At 50.8% G+C, this 27,143-nt stretch overlaps 1 protein-coding gene across 1 annotated transcript; it reads right to left on the reverse strand.

Annotated features, from left to right (window-relative positions):
• Positions 1-3,979: 3,979 nt before the first annotated feature.
• On the reverse strand, positions 3,980-26,993 carry CAD (carbamoyl-phosphate synthetase 2, aspartate transcarbamylase, and dihydroorotase). Its single transcript, XM_077774053.1, has 44 exons — positions 26,869-26,993; positions 26,477-26,616; positions 24,463-24,592; positions 23,235-23,377; positions 22,924-23,065; positions 22,549-22,720; positions 22,159-22,344; positions 21,879-21,991; positions 21,412-21,557; positions 20,761-20,892; positions 20,396-20,629; positions 20,041-20,262; positions 19,649-19,837; positions 19,258-19,382; positions 18,951-19,081; positions 16,307-16,419; positions 15,365-15,609; positions 14,900-15,146; positions 14,433-14,531; positions 14,020-14,244; positions 13,760-13,942; positions 13,338-13,556; positions 12,875-13,042; positions 12,067-12,249; positions 11,834-11,938; positions 11,170-11,409; positions 10,846-10,927; positions 10,390-10,556; positions 10,059-10,223; positions 9,759-9,890; positions 9,335-9,536; positions 8,547-8,737; positions 8,317-8,457; positions 7,977-8,078; positions 7,434-7,530; positions 6,770-6,814; positions 6,495-6,664; positions 6,310-6,384; positions 5,582-5,794; positions 5,292-5,417; positions 4,939-5,094; positions 4,752-4,853; positions 4,448-4,542; positions 3,980-4,338 (listed from the first exon to the last, which is right to left on the reverse strand). The coding sequence occupies exons 1-44, from the start codon at positions 26,948-26,950 to the stop codon at positions 4,236-4,238; spliced, it is 6,678 nt and encodes a 2,225-aa protein (XP_077630179.1). The 5' UTR covers positions 26,951-26,993; the 3' UTR covers positions 3,980-4,235.
• Between the last annotated feature and the right edge of the window lie 150 nt (positions 26,994-27,143).

Below are 27,143 nucleotides of genomic sequence, written 5' to 3' on the forward strand. Positions count from 1 at the left end.
ACAGTTAAAGCTTACCAAAATAAACTGGTTTCGGGCCCTATAATAGCAGACTTGCTTTCCCTGGCCCAGAGACGGCCTCCCTGTTCTCCTCCATCCTGCCCACCTGCTGCCCTGGAGCAGGGTTCAGATCAGGACTCGGTCACACGGGACTTCTGGGAAACACAGTGATGGGGTGAGATTGCTTCATAAATCTCACATCCCCAGAGGGAAGAAGGCACTGGCTTTCCTTACGTTTGCCTGGCACTTAGTAGATGCTCAGTAAGAGCTGTTGGTGAAGGAGTGAATGGATGAAAAGATGCTAAACGTATGGACATCAGGTCATACAAAGCCTTCTTAGACCCCAGGTTCCCACCCGTGAGCCAGTGCCTTACAAGCAGACTCTCCAGGGCAAATCTGCAGCAACATTTGGTGGTAACTAATCAGATGCCTCTCAAAGAGGAAGTGATTGATATTTCCAGAGTCCTCCACGGTAGGTGACTTGCCTGTCCCTGATCCTGCCCCACACATTGCTTTCCCAACCCTACCACAAGCTCACAATGTTTATCTTTCCACTGAGTCCCACTTGGTGACACTTTTATTCCCCTCCTGAGGATTCATTACTATTTTCCCAGCTTTTTTTCTGAAACTTTTCAGGTCCTAATGCCACACCCATCTTTCCTTATTTCTTGGCAAATGACCTCAGCTTCCAGACTAGTCCCTTACTAAGCCCATGAAATGTAATGTCCACCTTGCAGCCACAAAGCTTCAAAGGAACTACTGTGACCAAGTCCCTGACCCAGTGACCTACTGCAGGACCTGATCTGCTGACCTCTCGCCACACACATCACATACCCGCAACCCTGGGACCCTGAGGGTTTTCTTCTGAGTTCTTCTCCACACTTTGTAAGATTCTGCTGCTCATTTCTCCTTGCTCTCATTCTCTTGGTGAACTAATATAAAGGTACATACTTAAAGAGCTTGATCTTTATGTTAATGATTCAGTCAAGAAATATTTACTGAGCCCCTGCTATGGGCTCAATACTTTTCTTGGTGCTTGGTATATATTAATGAGTAATGTCATTATGTAAACACATATTTATCCCAACGTGCATGTTGCCCCAACTTCCCAGCTTCAGTATCTATACATCTCCATACATGTCCAGCAACAGCTGAAAAGTATCATGCCCAAACAGAATTCATCCTTCCTTACCCCAAACTGGCTCTCTGATCTACATCAGCCTTCATTCTCCCAATCTCAAGGTCCCATGCCATGGAGTCATTTTTTTAGTCTTTCCTATCCTTAGTATTTTCATATTCTGTAACATCCATTCCTGTTTCTTAGTCCAGATCCTTTTTCACCCATCATCTGCATTTAGTGCAACAGCATCCTAATTGGCTTCCCTGATGGTGGAACGGCTCCCCCATCTCTTCCAGATGCTACTGCCAGGTTAGTCTTGCTGTGCAGTCCCTTATCCTGGCCCTCATTGTCTGCACCACATCTCCTATAGCCAGTGTCCCCTCCACTGTCTATGGGATATTGTTACACAACCACAGCCACCTACCAATGTTACACTGGGCACTCCCAACTCTACGCTTTCAACTAAAGCCCCAAGCTGCAGCAACTTCCACTGGTTGTAGCTCAATAATGGTAACAGGTAGGGGTCGCCTGGGTGGTTCAGTCGGCTAAGTGGCAGACTTCAGCTCAGGTCACAATCTCAAGGTTTGTGGGATCGAGCCCCATGTCGGGCTCTGTGCTGACAGCTCAGAGCCTGAAGCCTGCTTTGGACTCTGTCTCCCTCTCTCTGCTCTCCTCTGCTCACGCTGTCTCTCAAAAATAAATGTTAAAAAAAAAAAAAATAAAAAAGTATAATGGTAACAGGTAGGAATAGGATGAAAGTGGCAAAGCTCCAAGACCTATTTTGAGATTTTCTTCTTCATTAGGGTAGATCTTGAAGAGTTGGTGAAAGTGACTGTGATGATAATAAGCGAACACATCAGGTCGGACCTTTTTTTCACAGGGCAGTATTTTTAAAGGGTTCATCCAAAAGCAAAAGTACAAAAGAAAGTTAATATTTGTAAAGCTGCAACAGTGCTTGACACATAATTCGAGCATGTTAACTTAAAAAAATATAGATCAAATTGCCTAAGTGTCTCAGGAGGAAAGGAGACCAGAAAACTTTTATTTAACTTTTTATAGTTAATGATAACCACATGGAACATATGAAGTTTCTCAGTGGATGTGGAACAGCCTTAGATACGGATATTTTGTTTAAAGGACTGTTTTTATTTCTTGCTGATAGCTACATTTATTGCCCAATGTACTAAGATCTCATTTCTGATTGTAGGGGAAAGAAGTTTATTCAACTTAGAGCTGTGTTCTGGTCAGGAGAGCCAAAGAACAGAGCAGGAACACCTCCTACCACTTAGCAACTGAGTAGAACGTGTATGCCGCTTGGCAGCAAACCCCACTTCTCCTTGAGGACGAGGCTCCGAGACAGAGTTCTGTGGGAATCTGAGTGTGGCAGATCGCCCCCCCGCCCCCCCCCCAGAGGTGCTGCAGTTACACCTAGTCCCCGTTTCTGTCGGAAAGCACATTCAAACCTCTGTCTGGTCTGTCACTCAGCCTGAACAGTGCAAAGCAGGTGTGCCCTGTGGGGTCGGGGGGTAGCCCCTCACTGTACCACAGCCACAGAATTACCTGCCACTCCTATGCTCAAGCGGTGCTGGCAAGGATTCTCTTCCCACCCAACCTGCCCTTTCCTCAGGCAACAGCCCCAAATCCTACTCCACGGACAGGAGTCCAGGTTTATGCTGCTCTCTCTTCTGGAAACTGGCTCCCCATACTTTAGGCTTGTTCTCTGCTTAAGTTTGTGCGGTTTGTCTCTCGCACTGGTTTTGGATGCCCTTAACACTGGAAATGACTTTTTCCTTTTTACTTAGAGAGAAGGGTTTGGAGTCCAGTGGTCCTATATATGAATCTTAGCTATGTGACTTTGGGTAAGCCACCCAGTGACTTTTCGGTTTCTGAGCCAGTTTCTGCATCTGTAAAATGGTTAGAAAGTTGGTAGAAGATTACATGAGAATATGTGAAATTCTGTGCTCACACTGTTTTCAGAAAACGAGTGCCTTTCTCACTTTCCCTTCCCTGTGACATGCTAGTAGCTCCCTGCATGAAGTAGGTTCCTCCTGAGTGATGCGGGTGCGGTTTGGACCGTCACATGCCAGCATGTGGCCGTCCCAGTTAAGGGCCTCAAAACTGAGGGTGAGAATTCTCTTGTTCATCCTTGTACTCTTACTGCACATGGTGCTTTGTACCTCTGGTGGAGCCTCCTGGATCTAGAAATTTGATGCTGCTAAAGTTCATGGAATGGAATAGCTCACATACTTTGTATGATCCACAGAAGCCCTGAACTGCAGACACAGGAGCTACTCCACCTGTCCCCAATCCCAGGGTTTCCAAGCCAAGTGCCTTACAGCCCTCCATAGTGTCCGCCCGAGCCCCTTGTCCAGTCTGGAAAGTCCAGGGTCAGCCAGAGGCTCCCAGGGATAGCAGGTGGGAGGGGCTCCTAACAGTGACGGCAGCTGAACTCCAAGGCCAGGATTTGAGGACACAATGGCCACCTCAGCCACTGAAGGAGAGGACTAACCAGATAGAGGAGAGAAGAGCGAAGGCCTCCCTAGGCAGGCCCCAGCTGTCCGGTGTTCCTTTTCCCATAACTCATGTCAGAACTTTGAGTGCAACTTAATTGAGGAAGGACACTGGGCACCTATCAGTGCAGCATAGGACTCAGGACCAACAGAACAGCACCCCCTGCCTAGGATCCCAGAGCCACGACTGAAAATACTGAGCCCCACTGTTCAGCCCTGGCCAGAGCAAGAGTCTGCCCAGCAAGGATGTTCTTGGATTTGGGCAGCTGTTCCAAATTTCCAGAAGCCCTGACCATTACACTTAGCGTTCTGCGCTGGAGCCACAATTCGTGCAAGGAAGTAGACGCTTACGAGCAGCTTAGCTATTTATTAAGTCAGTAGAAAAATGACTTTACAGGTTTGCGGTGCAATAGGGAGATGGGGATCTACCCCCACACTAGAGCACTCCAGTCCAGTCCAGCGCCCCAAGCGTGGTCTGCATGTGTGCGGAGGAGCACGTGAGCTGGGTGGACGCCCCAGAGCATCTCCTAAGTGGGCTGCCCCCGTGGGGGGCACTGGGATCGAGCCCAGCAGTTGGGCCTGGGGAGAGGAGCCTGAGGAGCCGGGCCCTAGAAACGGCCCAGCACAGTGGCTAACAGAGCCATGCGTATATACATGCCATTCTCGGCCTGGCGGAAGTAGGCTGCTCGGGGGTCTGAGTCCACCTCCACGCTACAAGAGAAAGAAAACGGTTACTCAATGGCCCACAAAGTCCTGTCCACGACTAAGTGTCCTCCCACAGCCAGCCCCCGGTGTATCCTCAGTTTTGAAGCCATGTCACCTTATCTCATTGACTCGAGGCATTGGGTGCATCACCACCATCTTCTTCTTGGCCCGTGTCATGATGTGGGGAGTGAGAATGAACTGGCCAAAGCACTGCAAGGCAGATGGGAGCCCTGTCAGTACCTCAGGGCCATGGTGGCTATGGGGCCACAAGCCTGGGTTCCTCCAGGGTCCCCTCCACACCCACATGAAGGTATCACAACCAAGAGGCCCGATCAAGCTCCTGGGGTGCAGCCTCCCTGGCCACTGGTCTGGATGCACCACAGCTCCAGCCCTGGCTTCCCCTCGGCCCTGGCACTCACAGCTTCGTACTCCTGGCTCGAGTCAAAGCGTTCCTTCTGGATGCGCGTCATGTAGAGTACATCCGTGTCAGGCAGCGCTTCCTCAATGCTCTCAAATTCCTCCTGGAGGGGGAGGCAGAGCCAGACTGAATGCAGAGCCAGGCTCTCACTGCCCAGCCCACACCCCCACGGCCTCTCAGGGCCTCACCTGCTTGGTGCCACGGGCCGCCACAAAGGCCCGCACATTGGATGGCATGCGCAGGCTGGGGGGTGCCACGTAGCGCAGGCTGACACGGTACTGGGTGAGCAGGCAGGCCAGGGAATGCACCGTGCGTCCATGCTTCAGGTCCCCCACCATTGTGATCTAGGGGGGGAACCCAGTCACAAAGAGGGCCCCCAGATCAAGCACCTGCCCTCCCACTTCAAAGCTTTTGGTGTCAAGACCAGAACATAGGCCGCCCTGATGCATAGCATGCCTCGGGACAGAGAAGGTACTGCCCAGCTGCCTCCCCTCTTCAGACCTTCCCCAGGCAGGCCCCCATCCCCTGCCACTGCCCTCACCGTCATGCCATTGACAGTCCCAAGCTCTTCCCGGATGGTGAAGATGTCCAGCAGGGCCTGCGTGGGATGCTCTCCAACCCCATCCCCTGCATTGATCACCGGCCTTCGACAGTGCTTGGCGGCCAGCTGTGAGAACCCGAATAAGAAAGGAGAGGCCCCGTCTTCTGCACCCCAGCGGCTCCCACTCCCTGCCTGAGTTCCACTCTTCTTGGGTCTCCTCACCCATCTGCCCCAACCAGACTTATAGTCATGTCCCTGGATCCATCATAATCAGCCTCAGGGGGCCTCACCTCCACCGCTCCAGGCTGGGGGTGCCGAAGCACGACGACATCGGCGTAGCAGCTCATGGTCTGCACGGAGTCAGCCAGGGATTCGCCCTTTTGAACTGAAGACGTGGCTTCTGAGAAGCTGAGCACAGCACCCCCCAGCCTGGCCATGGCTGCCGCAAAGGAGCTGCTGGTCCGCGTGCTCACCTCATAGAACATGGAGGCCATCACCTTCCCCTAGGGGAAGGCCAAGACTCAGTGGGAAAGTGCGTGTGCTCATCTTGGGGGATGTAGAGGCTGCTGCTTGCTTTGCCCACTAACACAGGAGGGATACTGAGAGAACTCCCTGTAAACCTCCTTGTGACCTGTCCTAACCTTGGCATTTCTATTAGTGTTGCTCTGAGCTAAAGACTCCACCTCCAAAACACCATTGGTAAATATCTGAATGAGATATCCATTCTCTGGGAGAAACAGAAACACCCCAGATTTATCCCACTGAGTACCTCTGCATATAGCAAGCGACTAGATTAACAGACTGATGCACTGGCACTCAGGGCCTCGTAAGTCAGCTAAATACTGGTCAGAGGAGAGCAAACATGTGGGGATCAGGGGCCAAGGGCAGCAGGACCTTCCAGAGTAGAGAAGGCTGAACAACTTCTAGTGGAGGACCTGGGCTCACACAAGGGAGGAGACAGAGATCCCTCTGACAGGGTCCTGGATCTGTAGCCCACAGCCCTAGCCCTGACCCTGACCTTGAGGATGTCGAGGCTCCGCTCCTTCTGTACCATCATACGCAGTGTGTGTGCCACGTTGAACAGGTGAGACATCTAAGAAAGATTTCAAGTCAGCTGAAAAGGCAGTGGACTCCAGAGGTCCTAGCCCCGAGTTTGCAGTTTCTTAAAGCTCTGGGTGTCCCCCTCCTCCCTCCCCCAGGCACCTGATCCTTGGTGAACTGCTGGACAGACAGGATATGTTGACCCACTAATGAGTGCAGCAGGGGTGAGGTCTGGGGGTGCAGCAGGCCAGGGGTCCCCAGGTTCTGGGGTGACGCCTGTCTAGGTACTGGTGGTGGAGGGTAGCAGGTGCCATCAAGGGTTCCCATGAGCTCTGCAGTGAGGGGACGGGGCGGAAGAGGCGGGTCAGAGGGCTCCTCCTACACAGGTCAGGTCAGACAGGTCCCCAAGGTGAGCGCGTGTCCCAGGGGGGTCTCACCTGGCTCAGCTGCCTTCCGGGAGGCCTTTTCCTTTGGCTCTTCAGCTACAAACAGAGCAACAGGACAAATGTAAGCCTGCAGCGAAGCTCTGTGAAGAACCCCCATTTCCGCACACTCTGGGTCACAGCGTCTGTGTTAAACCAACTCACACAACAGTAGCTATAGCAGGTTAGGGGACAACAAGGACCAGTAGCCCTGGGGACACACCAGTGATTTCCCACAGGGGCTGCTATGTGAGAGCAGTGGTGCCCTCCCGGGGCCCACCCAAGTGGCAAAGGAATCCTGGGCAAGGGGAACGGCCAGGCTCACACCAACCAATAACCTGGATTTACCCCACGTTCTGCTGCCCCGTGGGATCCCAGCTCCCGGGCGGAAGAACACAGCTGCCCACAACAAGAAAGGGCCGTGAGAAGCTGTGGGGTGCCTACCTCACGGAGGACAGACTGATTTAGGCAGAGGAAGGTACAGTGGGTCAGACTAGGATGAGGGACAAAGGCGAGAAGAACAGGGTAAGTGGACAAAAGTGAGGTGCTGGGAGGGGAGGGGCCCTGTGAGCCCCTGGGCCCCGGTCCATCACGAGGACACTGTGGGGGAAGAGGAGCCCATCCTTACACACCTCTGAGTCCTGATGGCCCCATCCTCCACATCCCAGGGCCTCCTTACCTGGCAGACCTGGGTCAGAGGCTCGGTGGATCCGGGGGGGCAGGTGGAAGCGGCCATCGGGAAGCCCTGGGACAGCCCGGCGGGGCCTTTCAGGTGTCTGCAGAGATACCGGCCCAGCATTTTAAAAAGTACTGACCCAATACCTCCTCAAATTTAATCCCTCGAGAAGAGCTCAACTGTCCACTGTCCACAGCAAGAACGGCAGGGAACCCATTCTCCACCACCTCCCCTCAGGTCCATCCTTCTGCTGTGCTGCCCACGACACAGGGGGACAATCTAGCCTTCTAGAGGTGTGCGCTAGCCCCCTGACGGGGCCTCAGATAAACCTCTGGTGGGGTTAATAAGGGGCCTGCGTTTCCCCTGTGTAGGTAACCTCCTAAACCAAGAGTTAATTCTATGTTTTGCAGTAGGGGGTGGGAATTTTAAGTGTCAAGTAGAGAACCTTCCACTCCTATACCACTAACTGTAACATCTGTGCTGTTGGCTCTGTCCCTGGCTGCAGCCCCCAATACCCCCCACCCAGTCCTGAAGCACTGTAGATACCGTGGTTATCTCACTGGTGGCAGGGGCTGGTGGCGCAAGCTGGGGTACAACCCCCTGAGGCCACTTGCGTACGTCCTGTCCGTAGCCCGGGGGCACGAGGACCTGCCAACAGAAGGCAGGAGCAGGCGAGTGAGCAGGGGGCAGAGAGCTGGACTGGGACCCTAAAGCAATGGAAGCCAGCACAAAGAAAAAAAATGCCTCAGGGGGCCTGTGCCCACCCATGTCCAGGGCGGCTGGAGGAGGTGCTGGAAGCACAGCAATGTGCTGGGGCAGGCTGACAGTGGCACCAAGAAAGTCACACTGGGATGGGCCAGCAGTGGGGTTCAGGCCACACACGTACCTGCCCGTCGATATAGGCCACCTCCCCTCGTAGGACCACACGACGGACGGTGCCCTTCACCTTCTGCCCTTCGAAGGGTGTCCAGTGGGCCTTGGAGAAGGGCATGTGGCTGGGGATGGTCCATTCGTGCTCCAGATCCACCTGTCCAGAGTTACAGGTTACGCCAGGGTAGGGCCACCCCCTGGAACAGACGCGTGGGATACGGAGCAGCCCGCCCTCCGGGCCCACACCTCCACATAGGTGTCCTCCTGTGGGGGCAGGTGGAAGATCCGCCGGGGATTGTGGTGCAGTCGCTGCAGCAGGTCATCCAAACTGAGCCGGCCCTCGCTGACAGCTGTCAGCAGCAGCGGCAGCATGGTCTCCAGCCCTGGGAAGCCCGGTGGGGGCCTGGGCCCACACTTCTCCTCCACAGTGTGGGGGGCTGCAGGAAGAGAGCGGCACCCTCAGGCCCAGTCACTTCCACATCTGGGAAGTCACACAGGCCACTAGGACTGTACTGTCTCATCACCCATCCCAAAGCTAATTTCTTCTGGTTATTTGGAAAACAGAAAAACCATGATGGCTGCCACCTTCCGAGAACCACACCTTTTACCCACGTTCTCTCATTTATGATTTTATTTTATTTTTTTAAACTTTTTAATGTTTTATCTCTAGGAGAGAGAGAGACAGCGTGAGCAAGGGAGGGTCAGAGAGAGAGGGAGTCACAGACTGAAACAGGCTCCAGGCTCTGAGCTGGCAGTCAGCACAGAGCCCGACGCGGGGCTCGAACCCACGAACCGCGAGATCATGACCTAAGCGAAAGTCGGACGCTTAACCGACTAAGCCACCCAGGCACCCCTCTCATTTATGATTTTAATCGTTTGCTCATCAGTTCCTTCAGGGAGCATTTATCAAGTATCCATCACAGACCAGACACTGTGAGACACAAAGGTCAAGTCCCAATTCTCATGGAGCGCAGAGGCCCTGAGCTGGGGCACAAGCCCTGCTGGGCGGAAAGGTACATCGTGGGCCCACTCACCATGGTCTGAGGCGAAGCAGTCGATGACAGCCATGTTCTCCCACAGGGCCTCCACATCCTGGCGGGAGCCAAGCTCAGGCCGGACCTCCCCCTTCCCGGGCCCCAGGCGCTCCAGGTCATCATGGCTTAGAAACAGATGGTGGGGCGCCACCTCACAGGTCACTGGCAGCCCCCGGGCCTTTGCGGCTTTAATCAGCAGGATCTGGGAGGCGGGGGGAACAGGAGGGAGATCTAGAAGAGGCCTCCCTCACGCTCTGCCCTGTAAGTCTCCGCAGCCAACATCCCCTCTAGCAAGATACTGGGCAGACATGCTGACGATACTGGCTCCACGCCCCCCACCCCCTCCTATCCCCAAGGAGTACCCTGACCTCTTGGCGTCACTGAGAAAACAGAAGGAACACTGGGATCTCTGGTGTTCTCTCACCTCCTCCTTCCGTGCCACATGACATATGTGCACTGAGCGCTGGGTCAGTTGGGCCACCATGAGGATGGCGGCGACACTCTGCCGCTCCGCATGGGCGACAATGGGGAGGTGGGATGGCCATGTCTCAAAGTGCTGGGGACAGAAAGAATTTATCAGGGAGTGTGCAGAGCCCTTAATTCTCCGAGCTCATCAGAGCCCAAAGCCCTCACAGAGCTCCGACACTTGCTGCTGTTAGCCCACGCTGTGTGGTCCTCAAGCCAGGGGACACTGGCTGCCTCCTCCCGCAGGCCCACTCCCTACCTCCATCCACTGGGCCACACTGTCCAGCCGAAGCTCAGAGAAGGTTTCATTGAGGTAGAGCTTTAGTCCGGCAGCAGACCCAGCCACAGCACCCAGTGTCCCTGCATTTTCCGAGGAGGCTCCAAGAAATAAGGCAAAGTCACAGCGTGCACCAGCCTCTGCCAGCTGGGGAAGATACATATGAGACAATGAGGTAAGACCCACCGGCATCCATGCCAGCCTGGGAACCAGGGGCCCAGGCCCCTAGGCTTCTGGGAAGACAGGAGGAGGATGGGTCTGGGAGGCAAGTAGAGACATCTGGGTCACCATGAAGCACGAGTACAAGGCTTACCTTCTGGGCCAGGGCCAGGGCAGGGGCATCAATGATAGGGGGCCGGGTATTAGGCATGGCACACACCATGGTCACACCCCCAGCCAGGGCAGCAGCTGTGCCTGACGCAAAGTCCTCCTTGTGTGTCCCCCCTGGTTCCCGCAGGTGCACGTGGATGTCAATTAGTCCTGGGAGAACGTGGATGTGGCAAGATTAGAGGAAGGTTCAGAGACACAAACGACATCAAAGATGTGAACCGGGGTGGTAGGAAAATAAGCAGCCACTGATACAAGTGAGAAGAGGGCAAGGTTCCTCAGTCAAGGGCACAGTGGATCGTGGGAGGAAAGAGCTCAGTGAGAAAGATTCTGGCCCCCACACTCTATGCAGTCCGGGCAGGGCATGGGCCCCATAGCCCAGATCTCCGGGCCAGGTGCTACCAGTGTGCAGAAGCCACGTTCTCCCGAAAGATACACTTACCAGGGAGCCGCACAAGCTTTTGGGAAGTCATACAGTCAACGTGCACCTTCAAAGGAGGGGCTGGCCCAATCTGGCCTAGGGCCTGCAGGTGAAAACCACAGTCAGCCCTGACTTAAGGGCATCCCAGGAGTCGTAGGTAGGGACTGGGTTTTCACACACACCAGGCTCTACCTCCCTACGCCCAACTTCTCTCTGTAGCCCCAAAGCCCGTTTATTACCATAACTGCTTCATAATGAGATTTCCCAACCCTGTGACACACTCACTTCTCCCTCCTGTCCCATTAACACAGGCTGTTGCCCTCCTAGCACCCAGGTCCCAGGTACCTCCACAAACAGTTTGGTGCACTTGATATCAATGATGAGGGGCACAGAGAAGTCAGCAGCTAGGCGCCGGGTACGGTAGCCCTTCGTGACAAAGGAAGAGAGACGCCGGCCCCCAGCCCCACGCATCGACAGGTTAATCACTAGCTCAAAGTGATTCTCAGCCAGCTGCTCCAAGATGCTTCGCTGTGGTGGGCACTCACCATCCACTGCTTCCTCAAAGTGCCAGTCCACCGCTGTTACCTGTGGCCCAGAGAGAAGGTCAGGGCCAACCTGAGCCTGGCAGGAGTCGGGAAGGACAGCAAAGGGAGGAGAGGTAGCCCGGGAACCCACAAGGAAGAGACTGAGGACCTACAGGGTGAGGACCAGGGCTGCCTCTATTTACTACTGGCAAAGTAAGTTCTTGACAGGAAAAACACCTACTCTATGGTTATCAAGGACTTTGTGCGGTATGAGCCCACACAGTTACATACAGGAATAACATTCTAGAAAGAAATATACCAGAATATTAACAATGGTAAAGACCGTAAGAAAAATTTTTTCTTTGCTTTTCTGTATATTCTATTAGCTCTACATGGCCTATAGAGAATTTGCACAATGACAGAAAAGGCAGGGGAACACACAATTCTCTGGTACGAAGCAGGGGTAGGTTGAAGGGGCCTGGTACCTTGACGCCATGCTCAGTGTAGAAGTCAGCAGTGCCCAGACTGGCGTAGAGGCTGTAGCCCAGGCTCTCCAGCAGCCGCACAGTTGGCAGCAGCTCACTTTTGTTCTGAACCAAGCAGAAGGAGGGTGCGATTCTGTCTCTCCCTTCTTCCACTTCAAGGTCAGCCCAGGCCCAGAGAGCCAAGGCCATCTGCCCCCACCTCTCTAGGCAGTCCCCGCCTTTGGATTCTGTACCTTATAGCTGCCAATGGTCAGTAAGATGTTCTTCTTGGGGATCTTAAAGCCAGTGCTTAGCATGGCCTTGAGGTAGGCCTCGCAACGGCTCTCCCCAAAGCCAGCCACTTCCCCGGTGCTGGTCATCTCCACACCCAACACCACATCGGCACCCGCCAAGCGCGAGAACGAGAACTGAGGCACCTGAAGGAACAGGATGTGGGCGGCCAAGGGAAAAGAGGGCCCACCTCCCCTCACCACGAGAAGCAGCCACAGTCCCATCCCCGAGGTCCCAGCCAGGCGGTGGGGTTAGCCGTCCCCGCTGCCGTTCTGCCTGTGCTCTACACTGGGCAGTGAGCTGCTTCCCAAGTACAGTTTGAGTCTTCCTGCAGTTTCCGCTAGGCTAATTCATTGGCCTTGGAACACTTCGTCAACAGGCGCTGCCCATCGAACTTCCTGACCACCTTTCAGGACTCCATCTAAATACCACCTCTCCTCCCAGCCCTTTCCAGGTCACCCCTTTTGGAAGTGGCGTCTCTTGTCTGTAAACTCCTTTGGCATTTTATTCTTATCTTTACTATGCAGGTTTATTACAGACTGTTCTAGAAACAAGCTGTTTTTGAACCCACCTTCCCTTGTCTCCCATTACTAGTGTATGAGCTCCTAAAAGACCAAGACCCTTATGACCCCTGTGGTCCAGTGATGCCTTGCCCATGGTAGGTGCTCAGTTTACATGTTGACTGATGTGTCATGTGTGGTAAGCGAACTCTCTCCCGGTATTTGTCTCCCTGCTTCTGACAGCTAACCTCAAGGTTTCAATCCTCCGTACCTTTACCCCCACGACTCCAGAGCCAGTCATGAACCCCACAGGTTCCACTTCTTCCCCCATGATGACTCGTGTGGCCAAGGCTACTAGGTCCACACCTAGTGTCTTGGAGACGAATGGGAAGGAGCGAGAGACACGCACGTTGCATTCGATAACTTTCAGCTGGTCATCCTGGGGCAGAGAGGGATTGGTCAGGCCTTGTGCAGGGTGTGCTTGCTGACATTATTTCATGGACACTGACTCTCTCACTTACCATTCTGTGGGTAATCAGCCTTAAACAGGGGTCAGGTTGTGAACAGACTGTCACAAACTCTTACAACACTGTGGGCTCTAGCTAGGAGTCCCTTCCCTCCAGCTTTTGGGCCTACTCTGATGAGGGCAGTGAGGGCTCACTGGCACTGTGGCCAGCACAGAGTGAGAAGGTACTAATGCCCATTAGTCTCTGCCTTTAGCCCCCTCTTACTACCTTGGCAATGAGTTGCAGATTGAAGGGTCCCGTGACCTGCAGCTCCTGACCCACAGCGTGCACAATGGCTTTAATCCGCTCCAGGGTTTTGGCAGTGATGTCCTGGGGTGGAGTCACCAGCGTAGCATCGCCTGAATGCACGCCTGCGTTCTCCACGTGCTCAGAGATGGCAATGGCTGCCACCACACCATCACGGGCCACGGCATCCACATCAATCTCCTAGTGGGGACAGGAAGGCAATGTGATGTAGGGCAGGGGCTGGTTTCTTCTCCCACTTGTCCCAGGAGGCGCAATTCCTTTAAGAGCCTTGGTACAATCCATCCTTCCTAGCCCACTGTGCCTAGAAATTGCTGTAGGACCAGAGAAGGGAGTCTCCTCTGAGGCTGGGGAGCCTGCCCTCAAAGACTTGTTGGTGGCCCTACCTTAGCCTCCTGGATGAACTTGGAGATGACCACGGGGTGCTCCTTAGAGACGGCTGCTGCACTGCTCAGGAAGCGCTCCAGGTCACCATCGGTGTAGGCCACATTCATAGCAGCGCCACTCAGCACGTAGGAGGGGCGCACCACGCAGGGGTACCCCACTGTCTGGCAGAACTGGCGAGCAGACTAAGGGTGCAGCTGGGTTGGTCACACTCACCCCTGACCTCATCCAGCCTCCAGCCCCCCACCAGGCCCCAGCCCACCTCTAGGTCACTGAGCTCCCTCCACTGAGGCTGGCTGATACCAATGGTGTCGAGGAGCCGGGAGAACTTGAAACGGTTCTCAGCCGAGTCGATGGCTTCAGGGGAAGTGCCCAGCACCCGGCACTGCTGCCGATGCAGGGCCATGGCCATGTTGTTGGGCAGCTGTCCACCCATGGACAGAATCACACCTTCAGGGTTCTCTAGCTCATAGATGTCCATCACCACCTTAGTGCAAGAGGGAAAATAAGTGGGGGTACCAAGTGGTCAGGAATCTGAGCCTTCCTACTCACTGCTTTTTACCCTCTACTTACGTCCCCTCAATCCCCACAAGTTCCAAAGAATCTCAAGTCAGCCAGCCGTTCCCACTTGACCCTGGCCACCGGGGCTAATGAGCAGCCTTTCAACTCTCTTACCTCAAAAGAGATCTCATCAAAGTAGAGTCGGTCACACATATCATAGTCAGTGCTGACTGTCTCTGGATTGTAGTTCACCATGATGGTCTTGTATCCCATCTGCGGGAGGGAGGGAAATGAGACTGAGCTATGAGATGAAAGAAGAACACGGAGAAACTAAGGCAAAGCCAAAAAGCTTCCTCTGAAATAGCTGTATGGGACACCTGCCTTGGGAGGGAAGTGGGGCCAACACTAGACAGGTAGGTACCAAGTGTTGGGAGAAAAGACACATGGCCTGTGTGGGGCACAAGATGGCCTAAGGGGAGCTCCCCACCCCACCACCCCCACTTAGAGCCCAAAGCTCTAAGACAGATGTAAGTGTAGCAATTAATAGAAAGTACCAGGATTAAGTGTGGGCGGGAGGCAATTGCTGGAACTGAGGAGAACAGAACAGCAGAGAAAACAGAAGGAAAGACTAGCTCTTAGACCTTTCGGAGCTGCCGGATGCAGCCCACAGCACACCAGTCAAACTCAACGCTGGAGCCTATACGGTAGACGCCAGAGCCAAGGACCAGGACGTGAGGCGTTCGAAAGGTGAGATCATGGGTGGTGCCCCAGTAGGTCAGGTACAAATAATTCGTCTGGGCTGGCCACTCAGCTGCAACTGTGTCAATTTGTTTCACCGCTGGGCAGATCCCTAATTCCTGACGCAGTTTGCGAACCGCCAGCTCTGTGCTAAAGGAGGAGGAGGATAAAAAATATAGCCCTGGGGGTACGGCTCAGACTTAGTAGAGGGGTGAGATCCCAGGGCAGGGATTTAAGAGGAAAACATCCCAGTCATGAGGGTCAGAAACCTCCAAACTGCCCCATGCTCTCGCTGCGAGGGCCCCTCACTGGTACAAAGATTCTCTGCCCCACATCCTCAGCCCGCGGCCTTCACCACCACCTCTGACCTCAGAACTGCAAGGGCGATCTGCTTGTCTGAGAAGCCAAGGCGCTTGGCCTGGTGCAGCAGGTCTGGGGGCAAAGGTTGTCCACGGTGCTGTTCCAGCAGCTGGGCATGTGCTATAATCCGCTTCATCCGGTGCAGGAACCAGCGGTCGATGCGTGTGAGTTCATACAGCCGCTCCACCGAATAGCCAGCCCACAGAGCAGCTGCTACCACAAAGATCCGCTTATCAGTTGGCGTCTCTAACTCCTAATGGGGAGGGCAGACAGATGGATATGGAAGGACTGTGCAGAGGGAAGAGACGTCTGAATGTTAAGCAAAATATTCCCAATCTACTTTTAGCACCTCATAAAGCCTGAGAGCATGAGTGACACTGCTTTAGGAAAAGACCTGCAGAAAAGGAGCCCAGAGCAGAAGCTCTGTAATTGCCAAAGCCTGTATACAAATCCTACCTCTGCCTCTTTCTGGCTGTGCAGCTAATGTATTAGCAAGTTCCACAAGCTCTTTAGGCTTATTTCATTGTCCACAGAAACAAGTTTAAGAATACATCCTCGTAGGGGGCACCTGGGTGGCTCAGTCAGTTAAGCATCTGACTTCAGCTTAGGTCATGATCTCCTGGTTTGTGAGTTTGAGCCTGATATCAGGCTCTGTGCTGACAGCTCAGAGCCTGGACCCTGCTGCAGATTCTGTCTCCCTCTCTTTCTCTGCCCCTCCTTTGCTCGCACTCTGTCGTGCTCACTCTCTCTCTAAAATAAACATTTAAAATTTAAAAAAAAAAGAATACATCCTCATAAGATAGATGAAAGGAACCACAAAATTCTCAGCAAAGTGAAAAATGCAAATGTCCAGTAATGACTGCCGCGATTAATGGTAACAACAAATCCATGGACTACGGACAGAGAAGGGTCCATTTCAGGGGTGTTGCTAGGGGAAGGGAGCCACTTACCATGTCACTGACCGGCTTTACTGTGTGATCAAAGCCCACACAATTCTCATCTACCATGCGAAGAGCCTTCTGAAAGGCTTCCTCAAAAGAACGCCCAATGCCCATGACTTCACCTGGAGGAACAGGATGGGAAGACTGAGGTCCTGGAGGTAGGAAGTACCTAGGTCTATGATTTAGTTGAGACATTGGGAGGTTCTCAGGACAAGGCCAACAGTGGTGGTATGTATGGTGTTTTGTTATTGAGCAATTGTAAACTGAGCAACTCTCCTTGCCATGTTCATGTTTTGTGTTTATTACGGACTACAAAATTAAAATGCCTAAAATGGACATGTGGATACTAGAACACAGTGCACTTGATCACAATGGTCCAACCACTGATGGCCATTCAGTTAGGTGCTGTATTTCTATTGTGATGACACCATCTGGGATCAGTCTCTCTTTAAAACCTTTTAACAGTCTGAATAATAGGAAGATGATCCCACTACTCTTTGAATCCATCCAGAAATAACCACATTCCCAACTCTCATTTGAAAGTATTCCTTCCTGGACTTCTTTCGAATATACGCTTTATACATGATTATGATATACCTACAATTTCCATCCTGCTTTTTCCTTTATCAGAACCATGCTCCCACATTGCTATGGGACCTTATTACCAACAGCTTAATTTGTGTACGATTTACCATAACTTAACCAGTCACTTATGGAAGGACACCTAGCTTTGAAGTGTTCATCCTTTTAAGTGAGGCTGTGACTTTTTAGTGCTTTGGGTTATCTCCTTAGAATAAACTTGCAGAGGTGCAGGGAAAATGGTAAGAATTTTCTGGGTCTTAATAAGTATTATTTGCTTCACAGTAGTTTATGGTTTACGATACAAAGTGTAAGTTTCACCATCTTCTAAAAAGTACATATGATCGTTTTAAACAATTTTTGCTCTTAAAAATGTTACCTCATTTTACCTAGATTTCCATTTATTAATAAAAGGGAACTCCCCTCTCCTACAACCCCCAGGTCTGCTTATTGATTTCCTCTTCCACAAAGTTCTATAATGTCCTCTGACAATTTACCCTAGGGTCTTCAAGCATTTCTTACCACTAACTATGCTTTCTATTTCTTTCTTTCTTTCCTTATTTTTACTAACTGTATTTTTCTATTTAATATCCTAGTTGTTTCTTCAAAAGAACTTTAAAACACTTAAAATGCTAATAGTAGTTAGGGAGGTGGATAATAAATGTTTTTAATTCCTTTGTAATATGGTTTTATTATGTTTATTTGGAGCAAGAGAGATACCCAACATATTCATATATGCATGCCTAGGAAGATTCTGGAATCATATATATATACCCAAATAATGCCTGTGTAACAAGACTATAGAGTTACTCTTTTTTGGTTCAACTACTTTTACTAATTTCTCAATGGCTTATGTATCTTGTATAATAAAAGTCACAAAGTTATCAAAAAAGGTCACATTCTAAGAACACCTGAATAGATATAAAACTTAAATGTTTCATATTGTAATTAATCTTTATCCTATTTTCAGTCCATTTATTTTACCAATAGCTTAATTATGGCTTCGTTCCCATGTTGATTTTAATTTTCATGTAACAAGAATTCATCTCCAGAAGGAACTTGGCAGTCTTGTAAGATTTCCAAAAATTCCAAAATAATATCTGAGCTTACTTAGACTTGCTTGTTTAAAGGCTACTGTTGCTGTTAACAGAAATTTGCAACACAATGAAATGCTCTTACCCTCAGCTGGTGGCACTGTGGTATGTGAAATGCCTGCTTTGGTTGAAACCTTTTAGAGCAGTCTAAGGTGATTTAAAGGGATGCTATAGGGAAGCATGTTAACTCAGTTCCAGCATACTCTACCACTGCTTGCACACCGTTCACTACTAATGTCCTTGTTTTTATGAAAAAGGTCTCTCATGTTCTGCTCTGATCTTAAACGTGCTAAAAAAAAAATCTGGAGGTGACCATGGCAGAAAGTGCCCAGAGAAGCAGATACGCATTAATAATGACTTGTCACTGCATTGACTTGGATATAGAAGGGTTCACAGAATAACAAGCATCATTTCCCTGAAGCACCAGTATTTAAAGTCATACGGAGAACAAACCGTCACTGGCATTAACAACCTAGCGATGTGGCTGTGGGCAAAATGCAATGCAAGTGGGTAGAGTTTCATGAAACTGGTCTTGCCGATGAACAGCAACATAGTAGAACAGAGGTGTGCATAACTAGCAACCAATCTGGTTTTCAGTTCTTGGCTTTCCCCTCTACTCAGCCATGTCACTTTCTTCTGTGGAACCTCAGTTTACTCATTTGTAAAGCAAGAGAGAGGAGGCAGTTGGATGGCTATCACCCTTGCCCAAAGATTCCGACATGCCCACCATCTGGGCAATGGTCGTGGTATGTGTATTCTGGCACAGATTTCCAGATGCCTTTGATTCCCACTCTTGATGAGGACAATGGAGTTTGAAATGTCCCTATGAGTTCTGAGAAGCCATGTTCCCAAGCTGCTGCTAATATAGGATCTGAAAGCTTATGCCAGGGAACTAACTTTATGACATTCTAGATTCTTGGGACTTCTGGGACCCCACAGGGCGACCGGGGGAAGGGTCTCCTGGGGCGTGTCTCTCTCACCAACGCTCTTCATGCAGCTCCCGATCTTTGTGCTGACACGGAGGAACTTGCTGAGGTCCCAGCGAGGTATCTTCACCACACAATAATCCAGGCTAGGTTCAAAAGCTGCTGTCCCCCCTGTCACTGAGTTCCTGGGAGCCATTATGTGGAGGCATCAGGACAGAGTAGGAGACGTAAAGAGTGAGTTTCTGGATAGCTTCCTCCAACCCCACACATCCAGGCCATTATCTTTTGCAAATTCCTTGTCCCATGAATGTTTTCTTCATCTCCCCTCCCCACCTCTGTGGTCTTTTCCCCACCCTTGTACCTGAGCTCAGGGAGAGGGATGCCCAATGCTAGCTTGGCTGCCACATAGGCCAGTGGATAGCCTGTGGCCTTACTGGCCAGGGCGGAGCTTCGGGAGAGCCTGGCATTCACTTCAATGATGTAATACTGCAAAGAGAGATAGAGTGAGAGTCACCAGATAACTGGCCCAGAAGGCCCACCTCTGAGAGGTATCAGAAGGGCCAGAAAACTAAGCCCTCTCCAAAAGCATAGATAGCAAAAGCACCACCCTCACCCCAGTCCAACCCTACCACAGACAATCCTGACTTCTACTCCAAGGTCTGTAGGGCCAAGGGCTCCTTGGCCTCAAGGACCCAGAATTATGGGCTGAGGTCCAACAGCTAGAATATCAGCTCCAGGGCCTAGAGTCTCACCTGCTCAGACTCGGGGTTCAAGGCGTACTGTACATTGCATTCCCCAACGATTCCGAGGTGTTGGGTCACCTTGATGGCTGTCTGCCGTAGTAGCTGGTATTCCCTGTCATTCAGCGTCTGGCTTGGAGCCACAACTATGGACTCTCCAGTATGGATGCCCAATGGGTCCAAATTCTCCATGTTACACACCTGTGAAAGGAGGGTCCTGTGGAGGTCACTGCCAAAGGGAGTCAAGAGAGGCAGGAGGCTGCATCCAGGGTCCTGTTGCTTCTGGGGCAGTACACATCCTGGGTCTAAGGCACATCAAGCCCCCAAAGATCTCAGCCCTAGTCTCTGCTCTTACTAGAGCTCATACTGCCTGACATTACTCCCACCCCACCTCCAACACTCACCGTGACACAGTTGCCATAGGCATCTCTCACCACTTCATACTCAATCTCCTTCCATCCCTTTAGGGACTTATCTACCAGCACTTGGCTGGTATGGGCAAAAGCTGGGGCCACAAGAGCAGAGAGCTCCTCCTTGTTGGAGGCGAAGCCAGAGCCCAGGCCTCCCAGGGCAAAGGCTGCCCGAACTAGCACGGGATACCCCAGCCGCTCAGCAGCTGCCTGGGCCTGTAATGAGCAGAAAAGATGAACACACTGATCAGGCCTTGACTGCTTGCTGCATAGAGGGTTCCTGGCCCCAGAGAAAATAAGATGTGAAGAAAATGACATCATTCTACCTTCCCCCGACCACCCCTCGAACCTGTTCAAGAGAATTTGCTGCCTCACTGGGAGCCACGTGCTCTCCAATCTCTGCCATCCTGGAGGCGAAGGCCCGCCGATCCTCAGTCAGTTCAATGGTTTCCACAGGTGTGCCCAGGACCCGGACCCCATATCGAGCCAACACTCCAGCCTTGGTCAGCTCCACACCGCAATTCAGAGCTGTCTGGCCCCCAAAAGTCAGTAAGATGCCATCGGGGCGCTCATTACGAATCACCTGAGGGAGGAGAGAAATAACAAACGTTAGGACCTTGTATAGAGTGGATCAAAGAAGTTTAGAAATCCAGAGTGACCAGAGGATGCCCCTGTCTGGATCCCCTCCTCAGTCGATCCCTACGCCAGTCATACCTGGGTTACATAGTGAGGTGTTATGGGAAGGAAATAGACTTTGTCAGCCAGCCCTTGGGAAGTCTGTACTGTGGCAATGTTGGGGTTTATCAGCAACGTCTGGATGTTTTCCTCCTTCAGAGCCTTAATCGCCTAGGGGGACAAAAATGGCACATCAGCCTCCCAGGCAAGAAGCAAGACCACCTTTTTTTTTTTTTTTAATGTTTTTTTTTAATGTTTTATTTATTTCTAGGAGAGAGAGAGAGAGACAGCGTGAGCAGGGGAGGGTCAGAGAGAGAGGGAGTCACAGACTCTGAAACAGGCTCTAGGCTCTGAGCTGGCAGTCAGCACAGAGCCCGATGCAGGGCTCGAACCAACGAACCGCGAGATCATGACCTAAGCGAAAGTCGGACGCTTAACCGACTAAGCCACCCAGGCGCCCCAAGACTACCAACAGTCTTAAACCACCAACATCTCTTCCTCTTCTCTCCCTTCCTGTACTCCCAGTCTCTCATAACCAACATCTATTCCTCGGCACCTCACCTTTCTGCACATTCCCCACATCTTCTGGTTCATTCCTCTCTACAACCGATATTCATGCCTCAGCCCTCTCCTTGACCATCAGGAACTGATGGTCACACACCCAGAGGGGCAGGGATGGATATGCTTTACCTGAGAGCCTGAGTAGTCAAACTCTCCAGCTTGGCCAATGGAGAGGCCTCCAGAGCCCAGAATCAGAACCTTTCGTGGTGGTGGAAGCCCAGAGCCTGGGGTGGGAATCCCAGGGGGACAGAGGCGCTCAACTAGCCGCTCTCGAACTATGGAGGCAAGGAAAGTCATAGAATGTTAAAGTTGAACAAGACCTGAGAGATCACCTACATTAACCTCCTCACTTTACAGAAGAAACTAAAACAGGTCATGCCTCTAATGAGTGGCAGAGGCGGGACAACAACCGAGGAAGCATGACTGTGGAGCTCCTTTCAATAGAAGAATAAACGAATCACCTTGGCTTGGTTGCTTTCCCATCTTGTCCTCTTAACCTCCCAAAGAGATCTCGGTTTCCCAGGGCATTTCCATTTTATGCCCATCCCGGAGCCAATCCTGTTCTTGGTTCTATTTAGTTCTACTCAGGTGCTTACCTGTCTGGCCCCCAGGGTTCCCAGCTGTGGCTTCTTTGACAGTTTCCAGAAAAATATCAAAAAGAAGCTCCATATCTGAAGGACCAGCTTGGTGTTCTGGGTGAAACTGAACACTGTTGAAAAGATGGGATCACGAAACCTGACATTATCTCTGACTTGGAAACTGGTAGCAGGATAGAGGACTGGGGCCCACTGCTGTGCTTCCCTTCTTGATCTTCAAGACCCCGGGGCTTCCCAGCTGTACAGATCCAGCCACCCTGCCAGAATGACCCAAGCTCACCTGAAGAAGGGCAGGCTGTCATGTACAATGCCTTCATTGGAACGATCATTGGCGTTGGTAAAGAGAGGAAGCCAGCCTGCTGGCAGTGAGTCTGTTTCCACAGCAAACCCGTGGTTCTGGGACGTCAGAAAGCAGCGCCCAGAGCCCACCAGTAAGCATGGCTGATTATGGCCTCGGTTCCCGTACCTGGAGATGGAAGCACACTGAGTCACAGGCCCTTTTCACCCTCCCTTCACCATTGTACCAAACCCAGGTTTTGAGGAGTGTAGGAACCTCACCAGCCCCTGCTCCTGTTTCAACACTAACAAACGCCAACTCTATTCCCATCCCCAAGACTCCCCACCGCTCAGGTCAGTAGTTCAGGCCCTTCCTCTCCCCCACAAGTCCCACCTCATCTTGTATGTCTTGGCCCCAATGGCTAAGGCCAACAGCTGGTGTCCCAGACAGATCCCGAAGACAGGTCGGGGATCAGGCTCAGATAAGACACGGCTCAGTGTGGATACCACACTGGGATAGGAGGCAGGGTCACCAGGGCCATTACTCAGGAAGACACCCTCATACTCTGGAGTGGGCAGAAAAGATGATGTCAAAACCAGTAGTTTAACCAGAGAGATACACTTGCAGCCCTTCTTTACCATCAGAGCGAAAGCCCTGATCTCTGTCTCCTTCCCTGCAACTCATGTTGACTTATAGCAACTGGACCAAGGGACAGATCTTCCACCCATGCTACCTGTCTGTAGCCCTATACACACCCCATCTACTCACCCTGGCTGTCTAATGCGTGGTCCCACGGTACCACAGTGACCTCGGCTCCACGCTGGCACAGACACCGGATCTGATTATACTTGAGACCACAATCCAAAGCAAGGATCCGAGGGGTGCCCCCTTCATTGAAGACCCGTGGGGCCTGAGGAATAAAGGGCAAGAGTGGGCAGCTGTGATCAATAAGTACAGATACACACACACAAACACCTGCCTGAGGCCTCTTGTGATTTGCCCTCAAGTGTTCACCCAAGTTAGGAGCAGATTAAAACTGCTATGCTAGAGCTTGACACTTTCCCACTCTACCTCTGTACCTTAATCGAGACCTCTGGCACCAAAGGGCGGGCATTGGGGTCCAAGAATGGCAGGGCTGAAGGCTCTGTCCCATCTTGGACCAGCTTTCCCAGCAGAGACCCTTGCTCTCGTAACTTCTTAGTCAGCTCCCGAGTATCCACTCCTGTCAAAACAGCACACTCTCAGAGATCACACTCCCCCAACTCAGTCATGCATGAGGTTAGACTCAGGAGCACTGCATTCCAGAGCCCTGAGTCACACACAGCTGTTCTATGGGCATCAAAATCCTGGGCCATCCCGATGCAAGTACACCACCATGAAGTATTCTTGCTAAAAATATCACATCTGAATTGAACCATGACTTCTAGATTTGTTTACAGAAAATAATATCAACAGACAAAAGAGCACACTAAACAACACTACAGGAACATAATCAACAAATGCAGACTGTGGGATACTCTAAAGGAAAACTGACTTGTTTTTATCAAATGGGTTACAATGCCCATAAATTAGACATACCAACCAAATACAAAATATGAATCTTATTTAGATCACGATTCAAATAAGCAATAAAAAACATTTAGATAACAGAGAACACATCGCCTGGATATTTAAGAACTAGTGTCACTCATTTAAAGGTACTATAATGTTATTGTAGCTCTGTTTTACTTTTTTTATTTTTTAATTTTTTAATGTTTTATTTATTTCTAAGAGAGAGCGAGAGACAGCATGAGCAGGGGAGGGTCAGAGAAAGAGGGAGAAACAGAATCTGAAGCAGGTTCCAGGCTCTGAGCTACTCGTCAGAACAGAGCCCAACACGGAGCTCAAACCCATGAACCGTGAGATCATGATCCGAGTCTAAGTCAGACGTTTAACCGACTGAGCCACCCAGTCGCCCCTTGTGGCTCTGTTTTAAAAAGGACTCCTTTTTCATACACAGTGAACTGTTTATGGATGAAATGATATGGAGATCTGCTTCAAAATAATTAGGGGATTCTAGTTTAGTCCTGAGTTAATGATTATAGAAGCTGAGAGGTTATTACATTATTCTCTCCTTTTGTATGTTTGAAATTTTCCATCTGAGAGCTCAGTTCCTTCTCCAATCCCCAGATCCCAATCTAAACCTTCCAAATCTGATACATTCTATCACAACCTTAGACTCAAGTCCCAACAGTACACAAGAGATCTCTGGATTCTTTCCGTCCAGGCACCTGTGCTCTGCCCAGACACAACTAGCTAGCACCATACCTTGGAGGCCAGGTATGCCATGCTGTTCCAGCCACTGATGCAGGGTGTGGGTGGCGCTCCAGTGGCTGGGCGTGGGGCAGCACTCTCCCACCACCAGTCCTGCCACGTGGATCCCTGAGGATTCAAACCACTGTTGACGGAACAAAGAGATCATGAGAGCTGAGGACCACACGTCTTCTTAACTTCTTTCCCTACTCTACAGCCGATACCTTACGCTTCACCCACACTGAATGACCCAGTCATTCCTTTAACCCAGCAAACATCTCCTGCTTTTGTCCTTTACCAACAATGCTGTTCCCCATATGAAACAGTGAAAGCCAGGCCCTGATTAATCACTGAAAATGAATACTTTCCTTTCCTTCCATTTCTTTTATCCAAAACTGAGACTACAAACCCCACTTCTGTGAAGATGCCACCTTCTCACACTCCCTGCAGTTTGTGCCTCCTCCCTAGGGCTCATCTAAACTCACTTTATTTCCACCATTCTTGCTATTTACATTGTATTGCAAATGCACGTGTGTGTCTTCCTCACAGAGCTGTGAACTCCAGGAGAACAAGGTGCCTGATACATAGTAGCAGTCAACAAACATTTACTGAGTGTCCACTTAGTGTCAGGCATCCTAATAGATGTTGGGGGAGGAGCAGTGAGTATGCAAAAAGACAAGGTCCTTGTCCTTACCATATTAATTTGCTACTTAGGAAGCCTGAAAGTTAACAAAGTAACATGCAAATAAACAAGGTCATAATTACAGAATGTGGTAAAAACAGAAAATAAGGTAATAATAATATGATGATAATAAGATAAAATAGGTGCACAATAAAGGCTCAGGGTACAACGTTAGGCATGATTTTACCACCCTCCTCCAGTAAGGGATTATAATAATTTTTAAAGTTAACATAAATTTGCTACCCAATAAACATTTAATAATTAAAGAAAGAAATGAGTCATTTACATGGGAAGGAATGGTATATTTAAATCACATCTGTTTAGTGGTAGAAGGTTTAAAAGAAGATGGAGGTTGAGACTGTTGTTTGGGGATCTGAAGGAGTTTGGCAGAACCTTCCACAGCCAGGAAGAGGAGTCTGCATATGGCCAGGTGCATTCACAGCGCATGTGGCACAAAAGTATCCATGGTGGGCTAGAGGCTCTAGGAGGCCTTATTCACCCTGGTTCTGTCAAGGGTCTCAATTCTGCAGGTTTATAAACTCTCATTTTGTCAGTGTGTCTCCAGCTAACAAAGCTAAAGACTGCCATATGTTAACCACCACACCGCATTATAAACTAGAATATGGTGTACTTACAGATTTGTGATAAGGAACGGTCCCTTCCAGTAATAACAAGGGTGTTCCTTACCTGAGTTCCCTCTCCTAAATGTCAGGGTGAAATAAATAATGAAAGGCCCACTAAGCCTGGAAAACCAGGACAAAATGAGTTTTAAGGAATACCGTACCTAGGCTATGGTGATTTCCACTATTAATTTCTGTGGATTTTTTTTCATTACTTGAATTTTCAGAGTGCAACTTAGTTTCCAAATTCCAGAGGAGGAGGAATGGATGGTACCTCACTGTGGGAGGAGACTTGAGTTTTCTTATTTAGATATGAGAACTCTACTGAAAAGTGGCAAAAATAAATTAATCAACTGCAAGGAAAGTAGGTTTAGAAGATCATTATCAACTTGGTTTGGTAGGTGAACTGCGATTCACAGCCACTGGGAAGGGTGTGGCCCTAGTTTCCGGTCTCTTTCCCACTATGTATCTTAAAGCATTCCTCCCATCACACCACTCTGCTAAGAAATCTTCACTGGTTCCTTATCAAAATTCAGACTCTGGCTTGGCCTCCAGGACTGTGCCTCTCAGAGTACTTAACAGGCTATGGGTAGTACTTGTATTATCACTTCAGTGCGTATCTTTGTTCTCTCCAGGATGCTTAACTTAATGTCAATGTTTTCACTTGACTAAGTTAACAATCACCGACGTGAAAAGGAAAAGTAGAGAAAGCACTGGGTGTGGCTACCTTACTGAGGCCGAATTCATCCACTTCATCTGCGGGGATGCCATAGTTGCCAATCAACGGATATGTCAGCACTAAGATTTGTGCTTTGTAGGAAGGGTCAGTGAGGGCTTCGGGGTAGCCGACCATACCGGTTTGAAACACTGCAAGAAAGAGGCAGGGCTAGGGCTTGGGCAGGACACCCTTCGCACCACTGCCCTGCGCGATGACAATGTCCCAGCGGAGGCTTCCTTGACCTTGAGGGATGAAAGGGGCTAGGGTGGGGACACGGGCACCAAATGGGGTGGGAAGCTGGGTGTGCTGGCGGGAAAATGGCGGGTCTAGGCAGGGCAGGTTGGGCAGAAAGGGGTAGCAGAGAGTGGGATGAGGTCGGCAGCCGGCCGGAGCTTGCTTACCCACTTCGCCGGCAGTCGACACAGCGGCCCCAAAGGGCTGGCCCCGCAGGACCGACCCATCCTCCAACACCAGGGCCGCCATGGGAACGGAGCTGAGAGGCGGGGGCGAGCACAGAGAAGCGGGAAGCGCANTCCCCCCCCACTCCACCCTCCCCAACTCCGCCCCACCGCGAAGACCCGGGAAACCTGAAGAACAAAACCGATTAGTACGAAGCACTCTCTCCCACTCCAGCCAAGAAACACAAATCCATTACGTCTTTCCCTAAAAAATAAAA

Source organism: Crocuta crocuta, unplaced genomic scaffold (assembly GCF_008692635.1).
Source record: "Crocuta crocuta isolate KB4526 unplaced genomic scaffold, BGI_CrCroc_1.0 scaffold246, whole genome shotgun sequence".
Taxonomy (NCBI): Eukaryota; Metazoa; Chordata; class Mammalia; order Carnivora; family Hyaenidae; genus Crocuta; species Crocuta crocuta.

Coding starts and splice junctions, on each gene's coding strand:
- CAD (XM_077774053.1), bottom strand. CDS start 26,950: ATGGCGGCCCTGGTGTTGGAGGATGGGTCGGTCCTGCGGGGCCAGCCC. Junction 23,066..23,234: donor TGCCAGAGGTCTCGATTAAG/GTACAGAGGTAG, acceptor TTTATTCCTCAG/GCCCCACGGGTCTTCAATGA. Junction 12,250..12,874: donor CTGGAGTCGTGGGGGTAAAG/GTACGGAGGATT, acceptor CTGTTCCTTCAG/GTGCCTCAGTTCTCGTTCTC.